Here is an 18,853-nt window from a genome sequence, read left to right as displayed (position 1 = left end):
TCACTTTGGCTCTGAGTCGGCCAACTCACGACAGACAGAATCCTGGTTACGGGCTAGCGCTGCGTTTTGTTCAGGCAAAGGGTCCTGCCCCCGAGGAGTCTGTGCTTTTCCACTCAGCCAAGTAATCTGGTCAATTGTCTGAATGTTTGTGACAAGCCACTGCATCTGCTCTGGGGGCACCGGCGCTTCCCTGGCTGGCCGAGGGGTCTGCTCAAATGTACACAATCTCTCTGATGTCCAAGGGGTTTGCTCTGCAGGGGCTGAGGCCACTTCCCAGCCAGGCTGAAGGGTCGTCTCTGGTAGTTTCTCTGCTGTCCGGGGAGACTGCTCTGCAGGCGTCAGGGCTTTTGCAGTGGGCCAGTGGGTTTGCTCATGCGTCTGTAGTTTCTCCAGAGGCCAGGGTACCTGTCCGACATGTGTCACCACCTTCCCAGCAGACCAAGAGATTTGCTCACCAGCTAACATGGTCCTCTCTTTCTGCTGGGGACTCACCTCCACGACCGGGCCTCCTCTCTCCTTCGGTTGAGCATTCTGGTCGACAGGCCGCAGCGCCTTCTCCGACAGCAACAGCCTCGGAGCTGACGCAGCGGGAGGCTTGTCCAAGGCTTGAGGCCGAGGAGCCACGGCAGCAGCCAGCTTGTCCGATGACTGAGGCCACGGGGCTGTAAGAGTAAGAGGCCTCTCCAAGAGCTGAGGCCGAACCCCCCCGGAGCCGAGAGCCTTCTCCGGAGGCAGGACCCGCATAGCCCCGGAGTCAACAGTCTTCTCTGGAGGCAGGGGCCGCAGCACCCCAGGGGTAAGCGCCTTCTGCGCGAGTGGAATCCGCAGGGCCCCCGAGCCAAGAGCCTTCTCCACGGGCAGGACATGCGGTGACCGTGAGCCGGGGGCCTTCTCCAGCAGCAGGGGCCGCAGCACCCCTAAGCTGGGAGCCTTCTCTGTGGACAGGATCCGTGGCATAACCGAGGCAGGAGCCTTCTCCGGAGGCAGGGGACGGGGTGCCCCAGAGCTAGGAGCTTTCTCCGTGGCTGGGACCCGCACTGCCCCAGAGAAGGAAGCCTTCTCCGGAGGCAGGGGCCGTGGCACAGCCAATCCAGGAGCCTTTTCCATGGGCAGGATCCGCGAGACCGGGGAGCCGGGGACTTTTTCAATGGGCAGAGGCCACAGAACCCCAGGACTGGGAGCAATCTCTGATGCTGGGACCTGCGGCACCACAGAGCTGGGAGCCTTTTCCACAGACTGCGGCTGCGGACTCTGGGCAGAAGCTTTGTCCAACGGCTGAAGCTGATCGGCCACAGGATGTTCGTCCACTGGCTGGGACTGCAGGGTCCCCGCCGTGGGAAGAAGTTTGTCCGACAGTTGAGGATGCAGGCATTTCGTCGGGAACTCATCCAGCAGCTCAGGCTGCTGGGTCCTGGTGTCAATGGCAGACTTGTCCGATAACCCCAAAACCCCTGGGGTGGCAGGAGGCTCGTCTGACAGCTGGAGCTGCAGGGCACCAGCAGTAACAAGCGACTCATCCGACGACTGTGGAGTTCCTGGAGGAGATTTGCTCGGCAGATGAGGCTGCGAGGCATCACTGGAGGACTCATCCAGTGGCCACAGCACAGCGTTGGTGGGAGGTTTGTCGGGCTGTTGAGGCCTCAAAGCTACGATGATGGGTTGCTTCTCTGACTGCAGCCTTAGGGACAGGGCAGCCTGAGGCCTGTCCGACGGCTGCAGGCAGAGCGACAGGGTGGTGGGAGGTTTGTCTGAAGGCTGCAGCCGGAGCGAGAGGGTGGTGGGGGGTTTGTTGGATGGCTTCAGCCTCAGTGACAAGGTGGTGGGGGGTTTATTTGATGGTGGCAGTCTCAGCGCCAGGGTGGCGGGAGGTTTGTCTGGTGGAGGCAGCCTGAGGGCCAGGGTGGTGGGGGGCTTGTTTGACGGCTGCAACCTCAGGGCTAGGGTGGTGGGGGGCTTGTCTGATGGTGGCAGCCTCAGCGCTAGGGTAGCAGGGGGCTTTTCTGGTGACTGCAGTCTGGGGGCCACAGACTGAGGTAGGCTGTCCAGAGGCTGCACACTCAGGTCTGTGTCTGCAGGTGGCTGCTCCGGTGGCTGGGTGTCCTCACCGTTAGCCAGGGCTCCTATGGGAGGCACATACTCACGAATTTCTCCCGGCTCTAGAGGGTTAGGCCCGCAGGGATCGTGCTCTGTGCAGCATAAACGTCCATCCAGCTTGGAAATGAAGAGCATGCCTTCCCGGTGCTGCTTGCAGAAGGACCTGGGGCACATCTCGCAGAAGGAAGCTGCTTCCTTACCGCACATATCACACTGATGCCACGGGCACTCCCATTTTCCTGCAGCACAGACACAGGAGAAGAGACATACCTTAGGAGTGATACAAGGGGACGAGATAAGGCCTGCTGCAAAGGGAATTCAAAGGAGAGGGGGAACACCCTGTAATACTCCCATACTACACGTCTTCCTCAGTTTCTGCCATAGGTCTCAGCCTCGATGGGCAGTTAACAGGAACCTGCATTTTCAGAAGCAGCAAGGGCAATGATGATCATGACAAACACAAGCCACACCAGGTCAGAGCAAAAGCCCATCTGGCTCCAGCACGACACTAACCAATACGGGTACCTAGTGAAGAGCACACACCCCCAGTTTGCGCGTGTCTGTGGCTCTGGTTTCCACAGACAACAACAGTGGTATCTGTGGTGTAATACACCCAGTGGACTTTTTAAGTAGATGCATCACGTTCATCTAAGTCTTTGTTAATTCTGGACCAACAACCTCTCTTCCTGTTTATCAGAAAGAAGAAGTGAAAGGGCAGTGATCACAAGGGAGTAAGTTTCTATTTTCTCTGTACCCAAAGGCATCTTCCTTAACCTGCTCGTCACAAAGCACAGCTGCTCCCCAAGGAGCTCCATGTCTACACTGAATCTCTTCACCATCAGTATCAACACCATCACAGAGGGAAAAAAACAACATTACACTTCAGAGACTGCTGCTTTTTTCACTTGAGGATGACCTCACTGGTTCAGCGCCCTGCTCCTCCAGTCAAGGCTGCCGCCACTGTCTTCTCACCAGTTCACGGACACAAAGAACGGTAAGACCATGTGCACCCAGGATACAAGATGACAAGCCCCTGACCTCTCACCACAGGACCAACACAGCTGCCTTTCCAACTAGGCCTCCTGCCTCCATGCTCCCTAAACACCCCATATCCCCACACCCCACCCTGCTCCCTGCCCTGCTGCAAAAAGTCACTCTCTGCAAAAGAGAAGCCCTCGCATGAGAGCCACAGGCCAGCCTGCGCTCAGAGCACAAGCAACAACGGAGGGCAGTTGCGGACACCAGCCAGGCCAGAGCACTTCCTAGCCTCCCTGAACCAAGTCCACACATCTGTGGTTTTGGCTACCAGCTCTTTTCCAGAGAAGCTGGAAGAGAGCACGACTGTAGCACGGCACTGAGCAGCTGTGAACATTTCTCCATGCACTTCTGCAACATCAGATTTCCACTCCCCTCTCTCACGCTGCTTTTCCCCTGGGGCTGAGGACAACATGTAGCATGTTTTCCCCTCCTTTGAAGCCAGTCCAAGGCTTCTGTTCCAGTCTCAAAATACGTGCACCACTTTTCTGCATCTTCTCCAATTTTTCACCATCTTTTTCAGAGTGGGGATGTTTAATACTTCACATGGTTTTACCTTTCGGGCTTGCAGTGCTGCAGCACAGGCTGTCGCTGCTCCCCCTGCACCATCAGCAACCTAGAGAGCCACACTCGAAACTCACTTTGGCAACCAGAAAGACTCTGGGACTATTATTGTAAGAGGTCATTTGCATGGAAAATAAAGTAAGTCAAAACCTGCCAGTACGTTGCAGGAAGGATAAATCCTATCAAACCACTCTAATGGTCTTTGACAGGATAAAAGGCCTAATGAATAAGCAGCCTCTCCAGAGACAGCCCAGAGCAGAGGAGCCCTTGGAAGTTAGATCACACAATTAGTAACATGCAAACAAGCAGGAAATCCCAATTACAGCAATGTCCATGGCAGAAGAAACATCTGAAGTAAAAAGTGGTGAACCTTTCATGTTCTGTATGACAGTTTAAGGAGCAGGCTATGGAAATAACAACCTATGTATAAAAATGGTAAAATGGCTGCCACTGGCTGAAAAACATTCACAGAAAGCTGCTATTAATGGTCTTCTGGCAAACTGAGGGGGCATTTCCAATGACGTCCTTCAGCAGTCTATTTTAGTCTGTATTTCAATTTAAATTTCTAGAAGCTGAACAGCAAATATTCTTACAGAAACAGGTAGATAACAGCAAGGCTGTGAGGAACTGCAAAAATCTGGTTAGACAGGCTCACAATTTAAACTGGACAGATGTTCATGCAACAACAAGGTGCAATTAAATAAAGACCAGTGCAAAGCAGGACTGCAGTAGGATAAAATAAAATAAATATGGGATAAGGATCAAGACAAGAGGACTCAAGGATGATAGTGCAAATCACAAACACCACATAAATAGAAAAGTTATTTTTGAAAACCAAGTCAAATCTAATTTCCTGAGATATTTTATGTAAAACACAAAACAGAATTCTTCTGTTCTGTCAGTGTAGCAATACTGCTAAAATACTCTTGTTACCACAGTTTAAAAAAACGTGTAGGCAGGTAGGACAGAGTCCAGAGCAGATCAAGAATAACAATTTTAGAAAATAAGAGCTGCAAGGAGAGGCTGTGCTTTGTTTAAGCCATAAAAGGACTAAGGAGATAACAGTCTCCCAGTGTGCAAAAAAACGGGTATCAGAGAGATGACAATCCTTTGTTTTTTCAAGACAGGCTTTTAAGAGAAACTTTTCAAATGGAAAGCAGGGGAACAGGCTAAATGCTGGATGCTCCTTTATTGGAGACTTTAAAGCATGGGAAAACCTGCCAGGATGTTACAGCGCCATGTCTGTCTTAGCACACAAAAATGGATAGAAAGGTGATATTCAGGACTCCCTCACCCTGAATGACATTTCCATAGGAATGACCTGTGCTCCCGTTGGCTTTCACATTGCTCTGTTACAGCGTTTGTTCAATAAGCAATCCAAGCTTTTCTGTATAAATGCCCTATTCTCCCCCAAAACTTAACACACACACACGTAATTTCTGTCATCTACAAAATATGCTACTAGCCCGTCTACACCTTCTGCCAAATTATAGCTGGAGCTGTTGAGCATCCAGTTGTGGCTCCCCATGGCATACAGACAGAAACACTCTGTCGCAGTGACTCTCCTGGCAGTTACTTTCAGAGACTGCTTAGTTCCATGTTTCTCAGCCTGCCTCTATGTGCTCAGAAAATACTGTACAGAGCTGCACAGAAAATTTCTAATTATGACAATGCTTACAGTATTAAATCAAAAGATTTACAGCCCCTAAACAAATTACTTCAATGCAGTTGCTTTTGTTAACCAAATCTATTATCTTAGCAAAACCCCCTAAATTAGGTTTGACTAGTTATTCTACCTAAAAACTTGTCAACTAGTATCACTTATATTCTTACCATTTAATTCTTTAGGCACTCGATCCCGTATCAGCTTTTCCATCCTCCCAGACTGGCAGAGATCAGGTTAACTGGCCTACCAAGACTCACGTCAGACCTTTCCCCTTTCTAAGCATTGGTTAAAGGTGAACGCTCATTAAAGGAACTCCTTTAGTAACCAAGACAAACTGAAACAAGAGGAAACACTTCCCTCAACTAGTTCCTTAAAAACTTTTACATGCAATTTAAATCTTTTCCTCTAATAGATGTTACTTTAACACCCCCTGAAGTACTAAGAAACGGCTTTATCACTCAAAGGGAGGCTATTTCTTTCTCTGAACTCAACTAGAAGTACTTTTTGAATATTTTTTTCTTTTTATTTCAAATTCCGGCCCTCATTTCAACACAAACTAGAAGACGCTTTGATGGTGTTCTGTTCCTTATATAAACTCATGGCTATTAAGACACCTAACACACTTTTCTCTTAACTCTTATCAGTTCACTCAATTGTCTTTAACTGTAGGAAAACAGCCTATCTGAGGAACCAGTATCTCAACTATTGTCGGGACTGTCCTCTGCCAAGCCCCAAGGATGGGGTCAGCTCACAAGCACCATTTCTTAGGCAAGGACCAGCTCGCCCTTCAGCAATCAATTCATCTTTTTGCAGTCACAGTGGGGTGCAAAGCGGGTGGGTTGTGTCCCATAGGCCACAGTGTCTTTTCAAGTGAGGAAGATTTGTCTAAATTTTAAGATGCCGTGAATGCATGCAAGGTGATGAGCAGCACCTGGAATACCTCGAGCCAATGCTGTGACCCAAGCAGAGCCCAGCTGTGCGCAGCACTGACCTGCAGGTCTCTTGGTCAGGTTGAGACAGTCTGCGTGGTACACCTTGGGGCAGCCTGGCTTCTTACAAGAAACTAGCTGCCCTCCATCCCCACAGCTGAAACACTCATCCTCTCGCTCCTTCATCACCTCCGCCTGCGACCTGCGCTTCATCTGCGGCCGTCTCTTTAGCTTCTTGGACTTTTCCTCAGTGATGTTGGGTTGGCTCTGTAGGTGAGACAACATCAGTTAATGCAGGTCTCTGCCTCTTCTATCTGTTCCCTTCCTGCTACAGTGGAGATACCTGCAATGCCACAAACAAAAATTCCACAGCCAGCCATACCTGAAACATATGTAGCATCGCTACATTGCTTCTTCATATTTGGCAATCGTTTTACTACAGCAAATACTTATTTTTTCTTTTGGAAAAAGTCTGGATGCCCTGCACGAAAGCCTGGTTAAATGTGATACATTGCGATTTGCAACAGCAGAAACAGGAGCCAGGGGCTGCCAGGCATTGCTGAGCTTGTGCCACCTTTCACAGACTCTTCAAGTCCTCAGTCAAAGCAGAGGGGTCTCCCTGCACCTGTGACTCTCAGGAGGAGTCTCTCCCAGGCTTTCCTGCATTTTCATGTTCCTCACCCCTCTCTCCATGTTTAGTCTGAATTTATCAGTGATCAGTTTAGACCTCTTTGTTCTTCTGTCAACACTGCTCTTGTTCTGCAGTTTTTCTCTCTCCCACCCTCCTCATAAACCAAACACTTTCACCATCTGCACCCTCAGTCTTCCTAATGGCTCTTCTCTGCCCCTACTGAGTTTATTTCTCCCAAATACAAGTTACAGAATTATATACGCTAATTCAGATGACACCTCACAGGCTGTGTACAATGACATCAACACTTCTCCAAAAGAATGGGAAATCCCTCCCAAAGCACTGCTGGCATTTGCCTTTTTCACAGCTGCGTCACCGCAGCAGCCCAGTTCTGCAGCAGCTGAACTGCACAATGGCTCCTTCTCCACCATGACTGCTCACCGATTACTTTCTCACAGCAGATTTCTTTCTGCTGTTACCCTCTAGGTGTGTGCTCTGGCATCCTGAAACTCATGCCCATTCCCAGTTATACTCAGTTATTCCTTTGCAACTGCCCCATCCTCTTCTCCCACACCGATGACATCTGACATCTTTGTGTCATCAGACCGGTTAAATTACCAGGCCGCCAACAGCTGTGTTACAGGCAGTAATGAAATAACCACAACTGGTCCCAAGATTGGCATCTAAACGGCTTAAGTGCTCTCTTCTCTGGCCTAAGGCTTCCTCCAACGCTGCCCGCCCCTCCCCGCACTCCCCCCCTCCCGCTTCCAGCTAGGTGTCCAGGCCACTCCTAACCCCCTAGGCACAGATCCTCTACAACTAGACTTCCTACCAAATGCTCAACGCCACAAAGATGATGCTATCTGTCCCCCGTCAGTGACCTTATCAGAGCACTGTCAGGCTAGCTTGTCTAAACAGATACGTGCTAAATTTTATGCCATTTTCCACATATCTTCATGTTCAAGTATGCATTCTCCTCACAGAACATCTCTGTGTGCTGAGGCGATGCCTACGAGGTGATTTTTGCATCCTTTATTCCGCATAAATATTGGGCACTATTGCCATCAGTCTTCTATCAAGATTAAAACCCAAAACATTTAGAAACCTTTGCCTCCAGACCTACAATTTCAGAATTTGGCAGCGGTGGTTATCCAGCTGTCCTGCCACCAGGGAGTTACATCTCTTCATTGTTTCCTTCCCGTTCAACATGTGGGTATTTCTGTTCCCATACCATCATTCCCATTGACAATGGGGACAAGTTAGGCATTTCTTATCACTGAAAATGCAGGCAGTGAAATCACTCCACCTAAACTATTCCACCTATTCTCAGTGGCTAGTACCTCGGCCATCTAATTACAAAGGGAACAAGAAAAACCTTTCACAGCTAATTTGCATATCTAAACGACGGCTAACAGCTGGACTAAGCGATTCCCACTTGCTCACTGCAGTACAATAGACTCCCAAGCATTCTTCCAACCTCCCAGTTAGAAAGGTCACTTTTAAGAGTGAACTTGAGTATAATCAGCGTTTGTCTTGCTGTATCTTCAGGAAGCTTAAAAATACATCTATTGTTGGATGAATTTGAAAAAAAAAACCCAAAAAACCAACCACCAAACAAACAAAACTCAAGGTACTGTTTTCTTGGGTATTGTTTCTTAGCCCATCTCATCAAGATGGAATGAGTCGCCTCAGGCATCACAATGAACATTAATGCCAACTAAAGGGCACCTTTCTCTGATTTCCATCATGCAACCTACAATTTCAGGGCAAAAATGACAGTCGAGCCATGTATAACACAGGAACGGCACAAAATCAATTGAACTTTAAATCACAACCCAAAAAAAGAACTAAATACATCAGATGTGTAATTCACCTCATCTGTCAACTGCTGAAGGCATTATTTTTTTTTATCGTAAGTTAATTTTTCTGCAGAACTAAGCTCTCTGGAGAATTCACAAAACCTTCCCTATATATTGATGGGGCTTAACAACTGTGCTGCTGGAGCTTTTAACTCTTAACTGTGGGTAAATAAGCTGCCAGTATCCCCATGCCAGAGCAGAGGGATTACAGGCAGATTTGGTGAAGCTCTTGAAACAAACCAACAGCTGAGACACAGATTTAGCTGGTGACAGCTGGGAACTCGGCCAACTGCTCCTGTTATTTCCTTTTCCCAGTGAGAACCAGCTCACACAAGAAGGTAACTGAAATCAATTCCTGTTACTGCAACATTACAGTTAAAACATGAAGCTCTATATAGTCGATGAGCTCTAAAAGCTAGTGATTTTTCTACTACAGATACGGCAAATTTCTTATTCCTGCCTGATGTATGTACTTCAGTCACTTAACCAAAAGGAGGAAAAAAACCCAGGAACTTTCTTATTGCAGCAAAGATGGTGATGCAGAAGCCTTCTGGCTCTAATGCAACTCCAAGTCTGCAACTTCCAAACACGCTCATAATTTACTCAGACCTTTACTTTCGGAAACGGGCTGTGCTGTGTCCTTTGCCCCTCTTATGAGATGGAAATTGTCTTGCAGAAAATTCTAAAAAAAAAAATATCTGTCATTTGCTCTTTTGTTGTAAAATACAATTTCCCATTATTTGTAGCAACTCTGGTAATTCAGGTCTAAGATGTGTGCTCTCAGAATGAAAACTTGGATATTCAACTCATTTCAAGCAGTGTTTTCATGGCCACACTATAACTGTATTGCCCTTCCTGAGGGATTACCCTTCCCCAGATCTCTGCAACAAATGATACACATCTATGCAAAGAGGTGATTTTGGAAGAACAAAGGCTTAAAGGAGGCATCATACCTTTGGCCGTACTCCTAGGAAGCCACTGCAATTTGGGGCACCACATTTACAAACGGTCTTTCCATTTCCCAAACACTCCAGATTGTAGTTGAAAGTCAGCTCAGTCCCTGACACAAAAGCAGACCAAAACCAAGCAAGTTGTAATGAACTACATGGCAGAATGTCTTACTGATGAAGTAAAAGCACTTTTGAAATATAATGACACAAAAGACTGTCACAACTATGCAAGGATACCAACTATTAATCTCCCCCTAGATCTGTGTGGACTGAAAATTCAGTGCAATCACACACTCCTACCATGTACTACAGCCAAAAGGGCGTTCAACTCCACGCTGTAGCATGCTTAGTTCCGTTTCTTGACTGTAAATCAGAACTCTGAACCTCCATTTATACTGTGGATGTATGTATTTTATTATACCAGTGCTGCTGTTAAGTCGCATGACTGTCTATGTGAAAACAAAAATTAAGTATCCTCCCAGGGAGTTACAACCCCTCCCCTTTCCTTACAGAAAGGCTCCCATGCTTTTAACTGCAGGTACTGACAGAGTGGGGTTCCTTACCAGCTTTGATATTTACAATTGCGAAGAGCCCAACCCGAGTATCACCATTCACACACCATTTCTGAGTCTCACAGTTTGGCTGGCAGCAATGGTTCATGAATCGAGCGTAATTGCCCTTTGGCCCAGCATCAATAAATCGATCCTGTAATTGGAAAAAAAAACCAACAAAACAAAACAAACCCAAAACAGAAAAACACATTTAATAAACTCATTTCCTCCTCAAACCGTTGCAGCACAGGTACCAGTATACCAGGAAAGCACTGATCACTAGTGAAAATGATAACAGAGGCATCTGATGATGCTTGCAAAGCACTTCAGTTCACACGTGTTTTAACTAAGGAGAAGGGATAGGTGTCGCTGTGTTGCCTGGACAATCAACAGACACCCAACCAGTTTCCACACATTGATGTCTCTGGTTGAGGCTGGCAGATTATATGGCAATAGAGTCTCCTGCACAACATCACCTTCCTCTTCAAAGACAGACGGGCTCCTGACCAGCCAGGAAAGCGCTATTGCTGCTTTCTGGGAAGTTAGGTCTCCCTGCGGTGTTACTACTGGATAAACACTACACCAGCACACTTCCAAGGGAGCACTTGCGGCCAGACCCCAACTTCTGCTTAAAACCAAAGTATCAGTTCCTATTTCTTCTGCATCAGTGTAGACAAGGAAAACAGGAACAGTGCGTGACGTGTGAGGTACACTTCTGTACAGTACACTATAATTTGCTAGACATGTCGGAGAGAAGAGGGCAGCTGCAACTGAGATTTAGTTTTGTAATAATGGGGAAGATATTAACACTTGGTTTTGTCCCTGCTCCCACCCATCAGCCAAACAAGGAGAACAAGACATGGTCAGTGTGAATTTCCAGCAAGAAGAGGGCAGAGCCAGAAAGCAGTCACATTGTTATACTGTCCCACACTTCCTCACATGCTCGCTTTCATGGTTTCCTTCTAATCTTTTCAAGACTCGGTGACAAAGTGAGGAAAGCAGCTGACAAAACTACTTACCTGTAAAAGCCAGGAGTTCACACTAACAACAACCTGGCCTCCAGGACCCGCTGAGGAGTCTGTGGGTGTGACAAACTCCACCTCTCCACTTAGATCAGCAAGACCTGGGATTGGAACTTAAATCAGAACAGCACAGTCTCACTGTGCCTGATACTTATACACCTGAGAGCTGATGCCTCCTCTGGCACACACCAGCCCAGTTCTGGACTCTCCAGGGTTCAGCTGCTGGGAAGGATCCTGAGGTTACCAAACTCACCCTCTTATGCTGAAGTAAAACCAACAATACTCAGACAACTGCCCTCAGACAACTGCCTCACCTCTTCTGAGCAAACTCCAATGAAGTCAGCTCAAACTTTGCTCCTAATCCTAATATCCAACCTGAAACTTCTCTACTGCACATTAAGTCCATTCCTTTAGTCTTCTCTTTAGTGGAAATGCAGATCAGCTCATCAGCAACTCTTAGTACTTTTTTACTTGCTGGAAAAGACCACTATCATGCCTACACTTGCAATAGTTTTACTTCTGTATAGGATTCTAGCAAGAGAAATTCTTTCCATATACCTTATCCAGTGTCAACATGTAGAAATTGGTGATGTCATGCTCCTGAGCATAGCGGATTCGGGCTCGGCACTCCTCTTCATCAATTAGCTCCCCGACATACTCATTAACAAATTCGCCCTGCCAAGCAGAAAATAACAAGCTGATAAGGTGAGACAAATTTCCTCCAGGATGGAGGGACATCCACCTTTGTGCTAAAACTTAGTTTCTGTTTCCTTTGTGGGAAAATTTCCATAAAAATACTTGTCTGTCATTTGTAGTCAGTTTCACTTACACTCTTCACTAAGAGCCCTGAATCATACATCTCTTTCACACACTCAACAAATAACTTGAAACAAATTAAATAAAGCATCAACAGCCCTCGGATTATTCTTTGTGCTACAGAAAGAATTAACATTCAGGGACAGCATAAAAGTAAACCACAAGAACAGCTCTTTGCTACAAAGCTCAAAGCACTGCACAGCTGCATTCTGTCTGGAAACAATATCCCTCTGGGGACCAACCACGTTAAGCAGCATGATGCACCCGGGGCACCTGCCCCTGCAGTGAATCCGTGGAGTCGCCCTGTAGTGAAGTACCGCAGAGACTGTACCTCAACTCTCAAAGGGAACCCCAGCTCTGGTCCACTGGGGCTAATAGGTGCCTCCATTAAGTAGCTGAGTTTTGCTGTTTCCAGATTGTCTGCTGAAAGTGAAACATAACAGGGGCATGGAATGGCAGAGAGATCATTTAACCTATATCACAGCAGGCACAAGGCCTAAACAGGACAGGCTCACATTTTTCCTACTACTATCAAAGCCCTCTCCCATAGCATGTTGTCTCTACTCCTCCTTTTTCAGACATTCTTCTCCTACTATGCTAATTGTCCTCTGTTTCACTTCACCCTTTATTAGCTCTAGGGTTCTCTTTGCTTTAACATTCTTCCTTCTTCATTCATCACAGACATGTGTCCACAGAACATCTATTCTCTGCATGTAAAAATATATATACACGAGTGTTTTAGCTGGAGATACCAGTTTCAGCAATAACGACAGCCATCTCCAAGACATCACCCTTGTCTAAGAGCCAAGCCCCGGTTTCAATTTCTGGTACAAGATTCTCATGCTGGAAAAGCCTGGCTATTCAAGAATGGGGGGAGTTATAATCATTGTTCCCCATCTGGAAATCCTGAGCACCGTCTTTAGGCCAGTGTTCTGGTGTACTCAAAGCCCATCGTCCATACAAGTAGACAGATGGAGCAATCATCTTTCTTACCCTGTGGGACATCAACACGCAAACCATTTTCTTGGCTAGTTGAGCCAAAACATTCTTGTCAGGAGACTGGAAAAGTTAATTCATCCATTTCTGTCCTAAATGGCATGCTATGGCAAGAAGTCGTCTTCAAATTATGGAAGATAGTAATTTTTCAAATCTACCGAAACCAACACTGAGTGGGAGAGAAGTGGCAAGAGAAAATTACATGCAGAAACACAGTATGTACCTTTCTGATATCTGTTTTGGCTTGCAAGCCCCAGCCTCGTGCCAGTGTGCGGAAAATTTGTACCTCGGGATACTGCCGCTTGGAGAAGCACTGGTTCTGGCAGCGCTCCCCAGCAGGACAGACCATGGGGTGGCATTCATAGAGCAACATGCGATTGATGCATTCGGAGTCCAAGCCGCATGGGTTTTCATCTGTTGGTTTGCAGTTGCAACGTGGTATCTCAGACAGGTCTGCAGTGAAGATCTGCACCTTACCCACCGGTCGGTTCACCTTGAATGCACATGAAGGACATTAGCCACTTAAGAAAAACAGGTCATCGTGGTAGCCACTTCTATACTCAACCCTTGCCTACAAGCTCATAGGCTGCAGTGCAATTTAGTTACACTGAGGGGCAGAAGGACACAAGTACCGGCACATATGTACTTCTGGACACACTATTTCAAGACGTATATGGTTAGAGGAAAGAGCTAAGGAGAATGCAGGTCCCCCATTAGCATTTCCTGGTACAGTATGTATTCTGTGACCCCAGAGCAGGGAGAGGCTGCCAAGTGTCCCCCTCCCATCACCACTGTGCCAACATCCAGCCCAGCTGGTCCAGCACTCTGGCTGGGTGCACACCATACCTGTGACTGACATCAAATCACTTTATGTGTGAAACAGCACCTTCTGAAGTCTCTTGAGTGTCAGGTGCTTTTCCTTAGCTTTTCCTTACGGCCCTAGTTTTTGAATCTGTTACCTTCAAGCTCTTTTGTGCTCTCAGCTGTCACTACGAGAACCAGGCTGGCATGCCCGTGACAGAGTACAGAGGGCCTGTCTACACACTGGGCCACAAGCTCCCTACCCAACTGTCCTGCAGACATAAATGAAAGAAAAAACAGACAAGGCTAGGGTTGGAAGGCCCAAAGAGGAGCTCAGAGTTAAGCCAAGGAGCTCTCTAAAAACCGCTCCAGAAGGAAGCAGAGCGCAGCACCAGGTGGAGAAGCGACTGGAGTGTCTGTGGCACGAGCAGGGTCCTTTGGTTTTGGTTAAAGGCAGCGAACGCTGAAAGGCAGGCAACAGAGAGTCAGGACTTTGGAGAGAGACACTGAAGCAAAGCTCCTTGCTGTTCTTTGCCCTGGGTGAGCAATACCATCAGCTCCCTTTACTCTCCCAGAACATGAAAGGAGGGGATAATTTACGAAAACAATTCCAGCCCCCACATAATTTATCTAGTCCCACCCACAGAGCAAAGTTTCTGCGCTGGCAGCCTGCCCGAGGCTGGCCTAGCCCTGATCCTCCTCCTTTGTTTAAAAGCAAACCCTGCAGAAACCCCTGATTAATCTCTTCAACAGTCTCCCGTTCCTCCTAGCACTGCCTCCCACCTCCGACCTTCCTTGTCACTCTTGTATTCTCCTCTGCTGCTTCCCATCTCTTACTCAAACTGTTAGCTCATCACCTTGTTAAGAGTGATGAGACTCACAGGATTAGGTCCATCCACCACCATGCAGAGAGAGGTGTCCTTGCTGGCTCTGGCACTGCCACCCGAAGTGACCACAGTGTCTGAGCATGCACACTCATGCCAAGCAGGCCTGCCCTACTCTCCAAGGCACTGCTAGCACCAAACCAGCTCCAAAACAGGGTGATGCTTGGACTAGCGAAACCCTGACGTGATGAAGGATCCCAAGTATATTTTGCAGCAGCTTCTCACATTGACACTCCTCGGGATGGACCTTGAGGTGCTGATCTCCTTAGGAGGCCAGGACGGGAGCGGACACAGCCAGCTTTGGCCATTCCACCCTGAAGTCTTCTACAGTTCACTGTATGCTCCTGCAAACTGCTTTGCTTTCACAAACAGCTTGCACCCAGACCTCAGAAGAGTTGCCATGACTAATGACCATGACCATTATTATTTATACTAAAAGGGTATTTCAAAGGCTCCAAATGGCTTCTAAAGTTCCTTCATGTTGCGGCCAGAGACAGGCTAAAAAATACCTACAATGAGAAACTGTATTTCCTCCACTGAAGCTGCCTTGCCCATACTGCTCCCACAGCATTCAGTGGTGTTATTACACTGTACAGTAACTCATGCAGGATATACCTGCCTGCCTAGAAACCCTAGCTAGAAACAAGAAGTGCCAGCAATCAGTTAAGCTTTCATAGTTTGCCACATAAAAAAAAAGGAAGGAGTAGAAAGAGGCAACGAAAAAGAACATATTCCCCCGGGGTTTCTGATCAGTCTGGACCCACATCTCAAGCACAAGCACCTGCTTAGCCCCACCCCTCCTCTCAAGTCACCTCCATCCTGTACGTCTTCTATTGCTGCTGCGATGCTACCTCAAAACACAGCCCTAAACATGAAGAGTTCCCCAAAACTCAGCAAAAGGGCTGATATTCCAGCACATACATCTGCTTTAGTATTTCTGTTCTGTCACTAACTGATACAGAAGAGAGATACAAAACAATAGTGGAGATGAAACGATACTGCGGGTTACCATCCTCGACACATCTCTGCTCTACTGCACCCTGAGCATCTCCTGCCTTGCACCACCTGGGATGCCCACCTTGCCATCAGCAGCACACAGTACTTGAGCATATTGTTTATCACTAGCACTCTCCCCTATGTCCCCAAGGCAGAGACACTTCCTTCAGACCACGCAACTGACAAGCAACAGCACAGAGGTGTCCAGATCTGTTCCAGTAAATCAGTATTACTGGTGTCCAGCTTCCATACAGCTCTGCACATACATGAATCCTTTCTGTAGAGGATGACTGAAGATGCCAAGAGGACCAAAGTAACCTTCAAATGCACCCACATGCCCAAACAGTAGAAATGTTTCTGTATACCTGTAAATCACCTGCACCGACAGCTCAAGACTTCTCTTCTGCACCTGCCCCCCCCCACCTTCCCTCACCTTGATGTGTTTGTATGGAGGAGGTTTCTTGTCGTTCTTTTTGTCTTCCTGAAGCTGTCTCAGTTCTTTCTGTGCCTTCAACTCTTCAAATCTTACTGCAGCTTCCTGAAGAGCTAAGTGAGAGAACAGGCTGTGTTACGAGGAACTCCCTGTGCTCGCACAGAGCTGGGCTGCCATTGCCCACCCAGTGCTCAAGGCCATGAACTTCAGAGACAGAGGTTCACTGGAGGGTGGGTGAAGAAAAGGCCAATGTAGTAAGGCAGTCACAGGAGTTAGACTACGGAACCTGCCGCCTGTGGGTGATGAAGCATCCAAACTGTCAGCTAGCTTTGCCTGCTTTTGGGCAGAGGTGTCAGGCAGCTGCATTCACAACTCTTAAGTGCATATTTATATACAGATAAAGACTGTATTAGACACAGGGAAGCTAACAAAGCAGCAGCTCACTCGGATTTAGAGCGGCTATATCAGAGCTGGAGAAGCATTCAAGATCTGCACACCCTTCTGCCTCTCTGAGAGTTGGACCAATGAACATTCTGAGTATGCTAGATAAGATAAGCAGCAGCTCATTCTACAAACTTAATTTCACTTTAGCTCTAAGATGACATTTTTCCTTGTTACAAGAATGCCACCTCTCCAAACGCGAATGAAGAGAAAAAGAACATGTACCTCCCTGGATGAAGACAAGTTACCTTTCTTGTATATGCCATCCACGCCCTTCCCCATCTTGTCTTTGCTGCTGACATCACCTTCCATGTAAGGGAACACACGGGCCTGGTGGGTCCACAGGTAATCCTTGGAGCCGAAGAACAGCACAGGGAACTCACCAATGTCATGTTTCATTTTCTGGATGTTGACAGGAATTGTCCTGGGATGGCAAATCTCAGCTGGCCACCACCTGCAACACAGGGAAGGGCAGATGAAAATTCTGACTTCCTCACTTCTCACTGCCTCAGAAGCATGCTACTGCATTGAGACCCGGGGAAAAAGCATGTGAGTGCTGCCAGCATGGCTGGTGGCTTACTGGACACGGAAAGCACACATTTTACCAGCTGCTACACGCACACAAAAAAACAGAGGCTGCTGCACTGCGCCCTGCAGAGAGGAGCAGCTTCTCACCTCAGTCACCATGAGCACTGCATGAAAAAAGGATGGGGACAAGTCTGTTCTACCTTCACCTACCTGTAGCGCCCAACTTTCACCCAGACTACTTCCTTGTAGTGTGGCTTTTTGCCTGCCTTGCAATCATTACAATACCAGCTTCCCTCTGGCATCTCAATGTTTAGACACTCACGGTGAAACGCAGCCGGGCACGACTCACAGCATAAGAGGCTGCCCCCTGCAAAGAAAAGGAGGAGGAATTTATCAGTCACTGCACAGAAGCCCTGGACTCCACACTTTCAGACAGACGTAGCTGAGAAAAGGACATGATGCCCTTCTACAAACTCTTTCCAAAAGTTGTGCCCTACTCATACTGCAAAAAGAACCCTTCTAAGGATCCAGAAAAAGCCTTAGCCTGAAGCTGGAGTTAAATGGCGATGGTAGGAAGGTAATCTGTTCTCTGCAGTTCTCACTAGCACACTCTGGACAGGCAAAGCTTCTGCCTGCTCTAATGACTTCTTGTCAAGGCATTCTTTGGTGACAGGGGACCCAGCGCAGACCATCTCACCTTCCGAGCAGACAAAGCACCAGCTGACATTGACGTGCTCGTGGTTGCGGCAGCCCCTCCGTGCAGTGAAGTGATTGGGGCAGATGATACTGTTGGAGGCGAGGACCACAGACCCAGCAGCAAGGCAGAAGTCATTGGAGTGGTACGCAACTGGACACCGCACGCAGCGCATCAGGCGACCTAGCACCAGAACATGTCAGGAACACAGTGAACCTCTAAAGGAGAACAATTTTTTGTTTCCTCCCAACACTAGCCTCTATTGATACCTAAGCTCAAAACGAGCAACCATAGGTGATCTTTGGAAAAGGAAAGTGACCTTTAATTTTTATAGACTGCCCTGACATACTCACTAGATTCCTATTAAATGATTTATAGAACAATATATATATATAAGTATAAATATATTTAATATATATTTGTATATAAAATATATAAAATTGTATTATTTAGAAGTAAAAAAGCTCCTCGTGCCGTGCACAAACAGTTCAAGAGTTCACAGACTGGGACTGCTTCCTATCATACACAAATAATTAGTAAATCAGCTCTGACAGTAATTACAGAGGGGGTGTTCCAAGTGCTTAGCTGCACATACTGAAACCAATCCGTGTAGCTTCTGAAAACATCGGCACTTGCCTCTCCACTTTATCAGATTTTACCCTGAAATTCCAGAACAGAGAATTCAGAATTGCCTACAGGCCTAATTTATCCAAGGTTTTTGAGAGCCTGTTTTCAGTTCCTCACAGGAAACTATAAAACGGGGAGAAGAGGTGGGAGGTAAGGGGTAAATTTGATCACTGAGAAGCAACAGCCAGAGGACCACAATGCACATATTCAGTGGGGAAGCAGTCAGCTGTGGGCTTTAGGCCTTAGTGTTTGTTGTCTTCTACACCAAATACTGATACATGGGGAAAAAGAGACAACTTTAACGCAGACTCTTAGGATACAAATAGAGCTGTCTCA

The 18,853-nt window shown here is 47.3% G+C and overlaps 1 protein-coding gene across 1 annotated transcript in view; it reads right to left on the bottom strand.

The window, feature by feature from the left end:
* NSD1 (nuclear receptor binding SET domain protein 1) overlaps window positions 1–18,853 on the bottom strand; it is a 42,932-nt gene continuing 24,079 nt past the window's right edge. Inside the window, exons 13-22 of the mRNA XM_009893693.1 lie at window positions 17,894–18,073; window positions 17,407–17,563; window positions 16,917–17,122; window positions 16,228–16,340; window positions 13,337–13,606; window positions 11,860–11,976; window positions 10,292–10,433; window positions 9,732–9,838; window positions 6,351–6,555; window positions 1–2,333 (exon numbers count right to left, since the gene is read on the bottom strand). Coding sequence (XP_009891995.1) covers window positions 1–2,333; window positions 6,351–6,555; window positions 9,732–9,838; window positions 10,292–10,433; window positions 11,860–11,976; window positions 13,337–13,606; window positions 16,228–16,340; window positions 16,917–17,122; window positions 17,407–17,563; window positions 17,894–18,073 — 3,830 coding nt within the window. The remainder of the gene's footprint in view (window positions 2,334–6,350; window positions 6,556–9,731; window positions 9,839–10,291; window positions 10,434–11,859; window positions 11,977–13,336; window positions 13,607–16,227; window positions 16,341–16,916; window positions 17,123–17,406; window positions 17,564–17,893; window positions 18,074–18,853) is intronic.

This window comes from Charadrius vociferus, unplaced genomic scaffold (genome assembly GCF_000708025.1).
Source record: "Charadrius vociferus isolate BGI_N301 unplaced genomic scaffold, ASM70802v2 scaffold1041, whole genome shotgun sequence".
Lineage (NCBI taxonomy): Eukaryota > Metazoa > Chordata > Aves > Charadriiformes > Charadriidae > Charadrius > Charadrius vociferus.
This window is presented reverse-complemented; position numbering and strand designations above follow the sequence as displayed.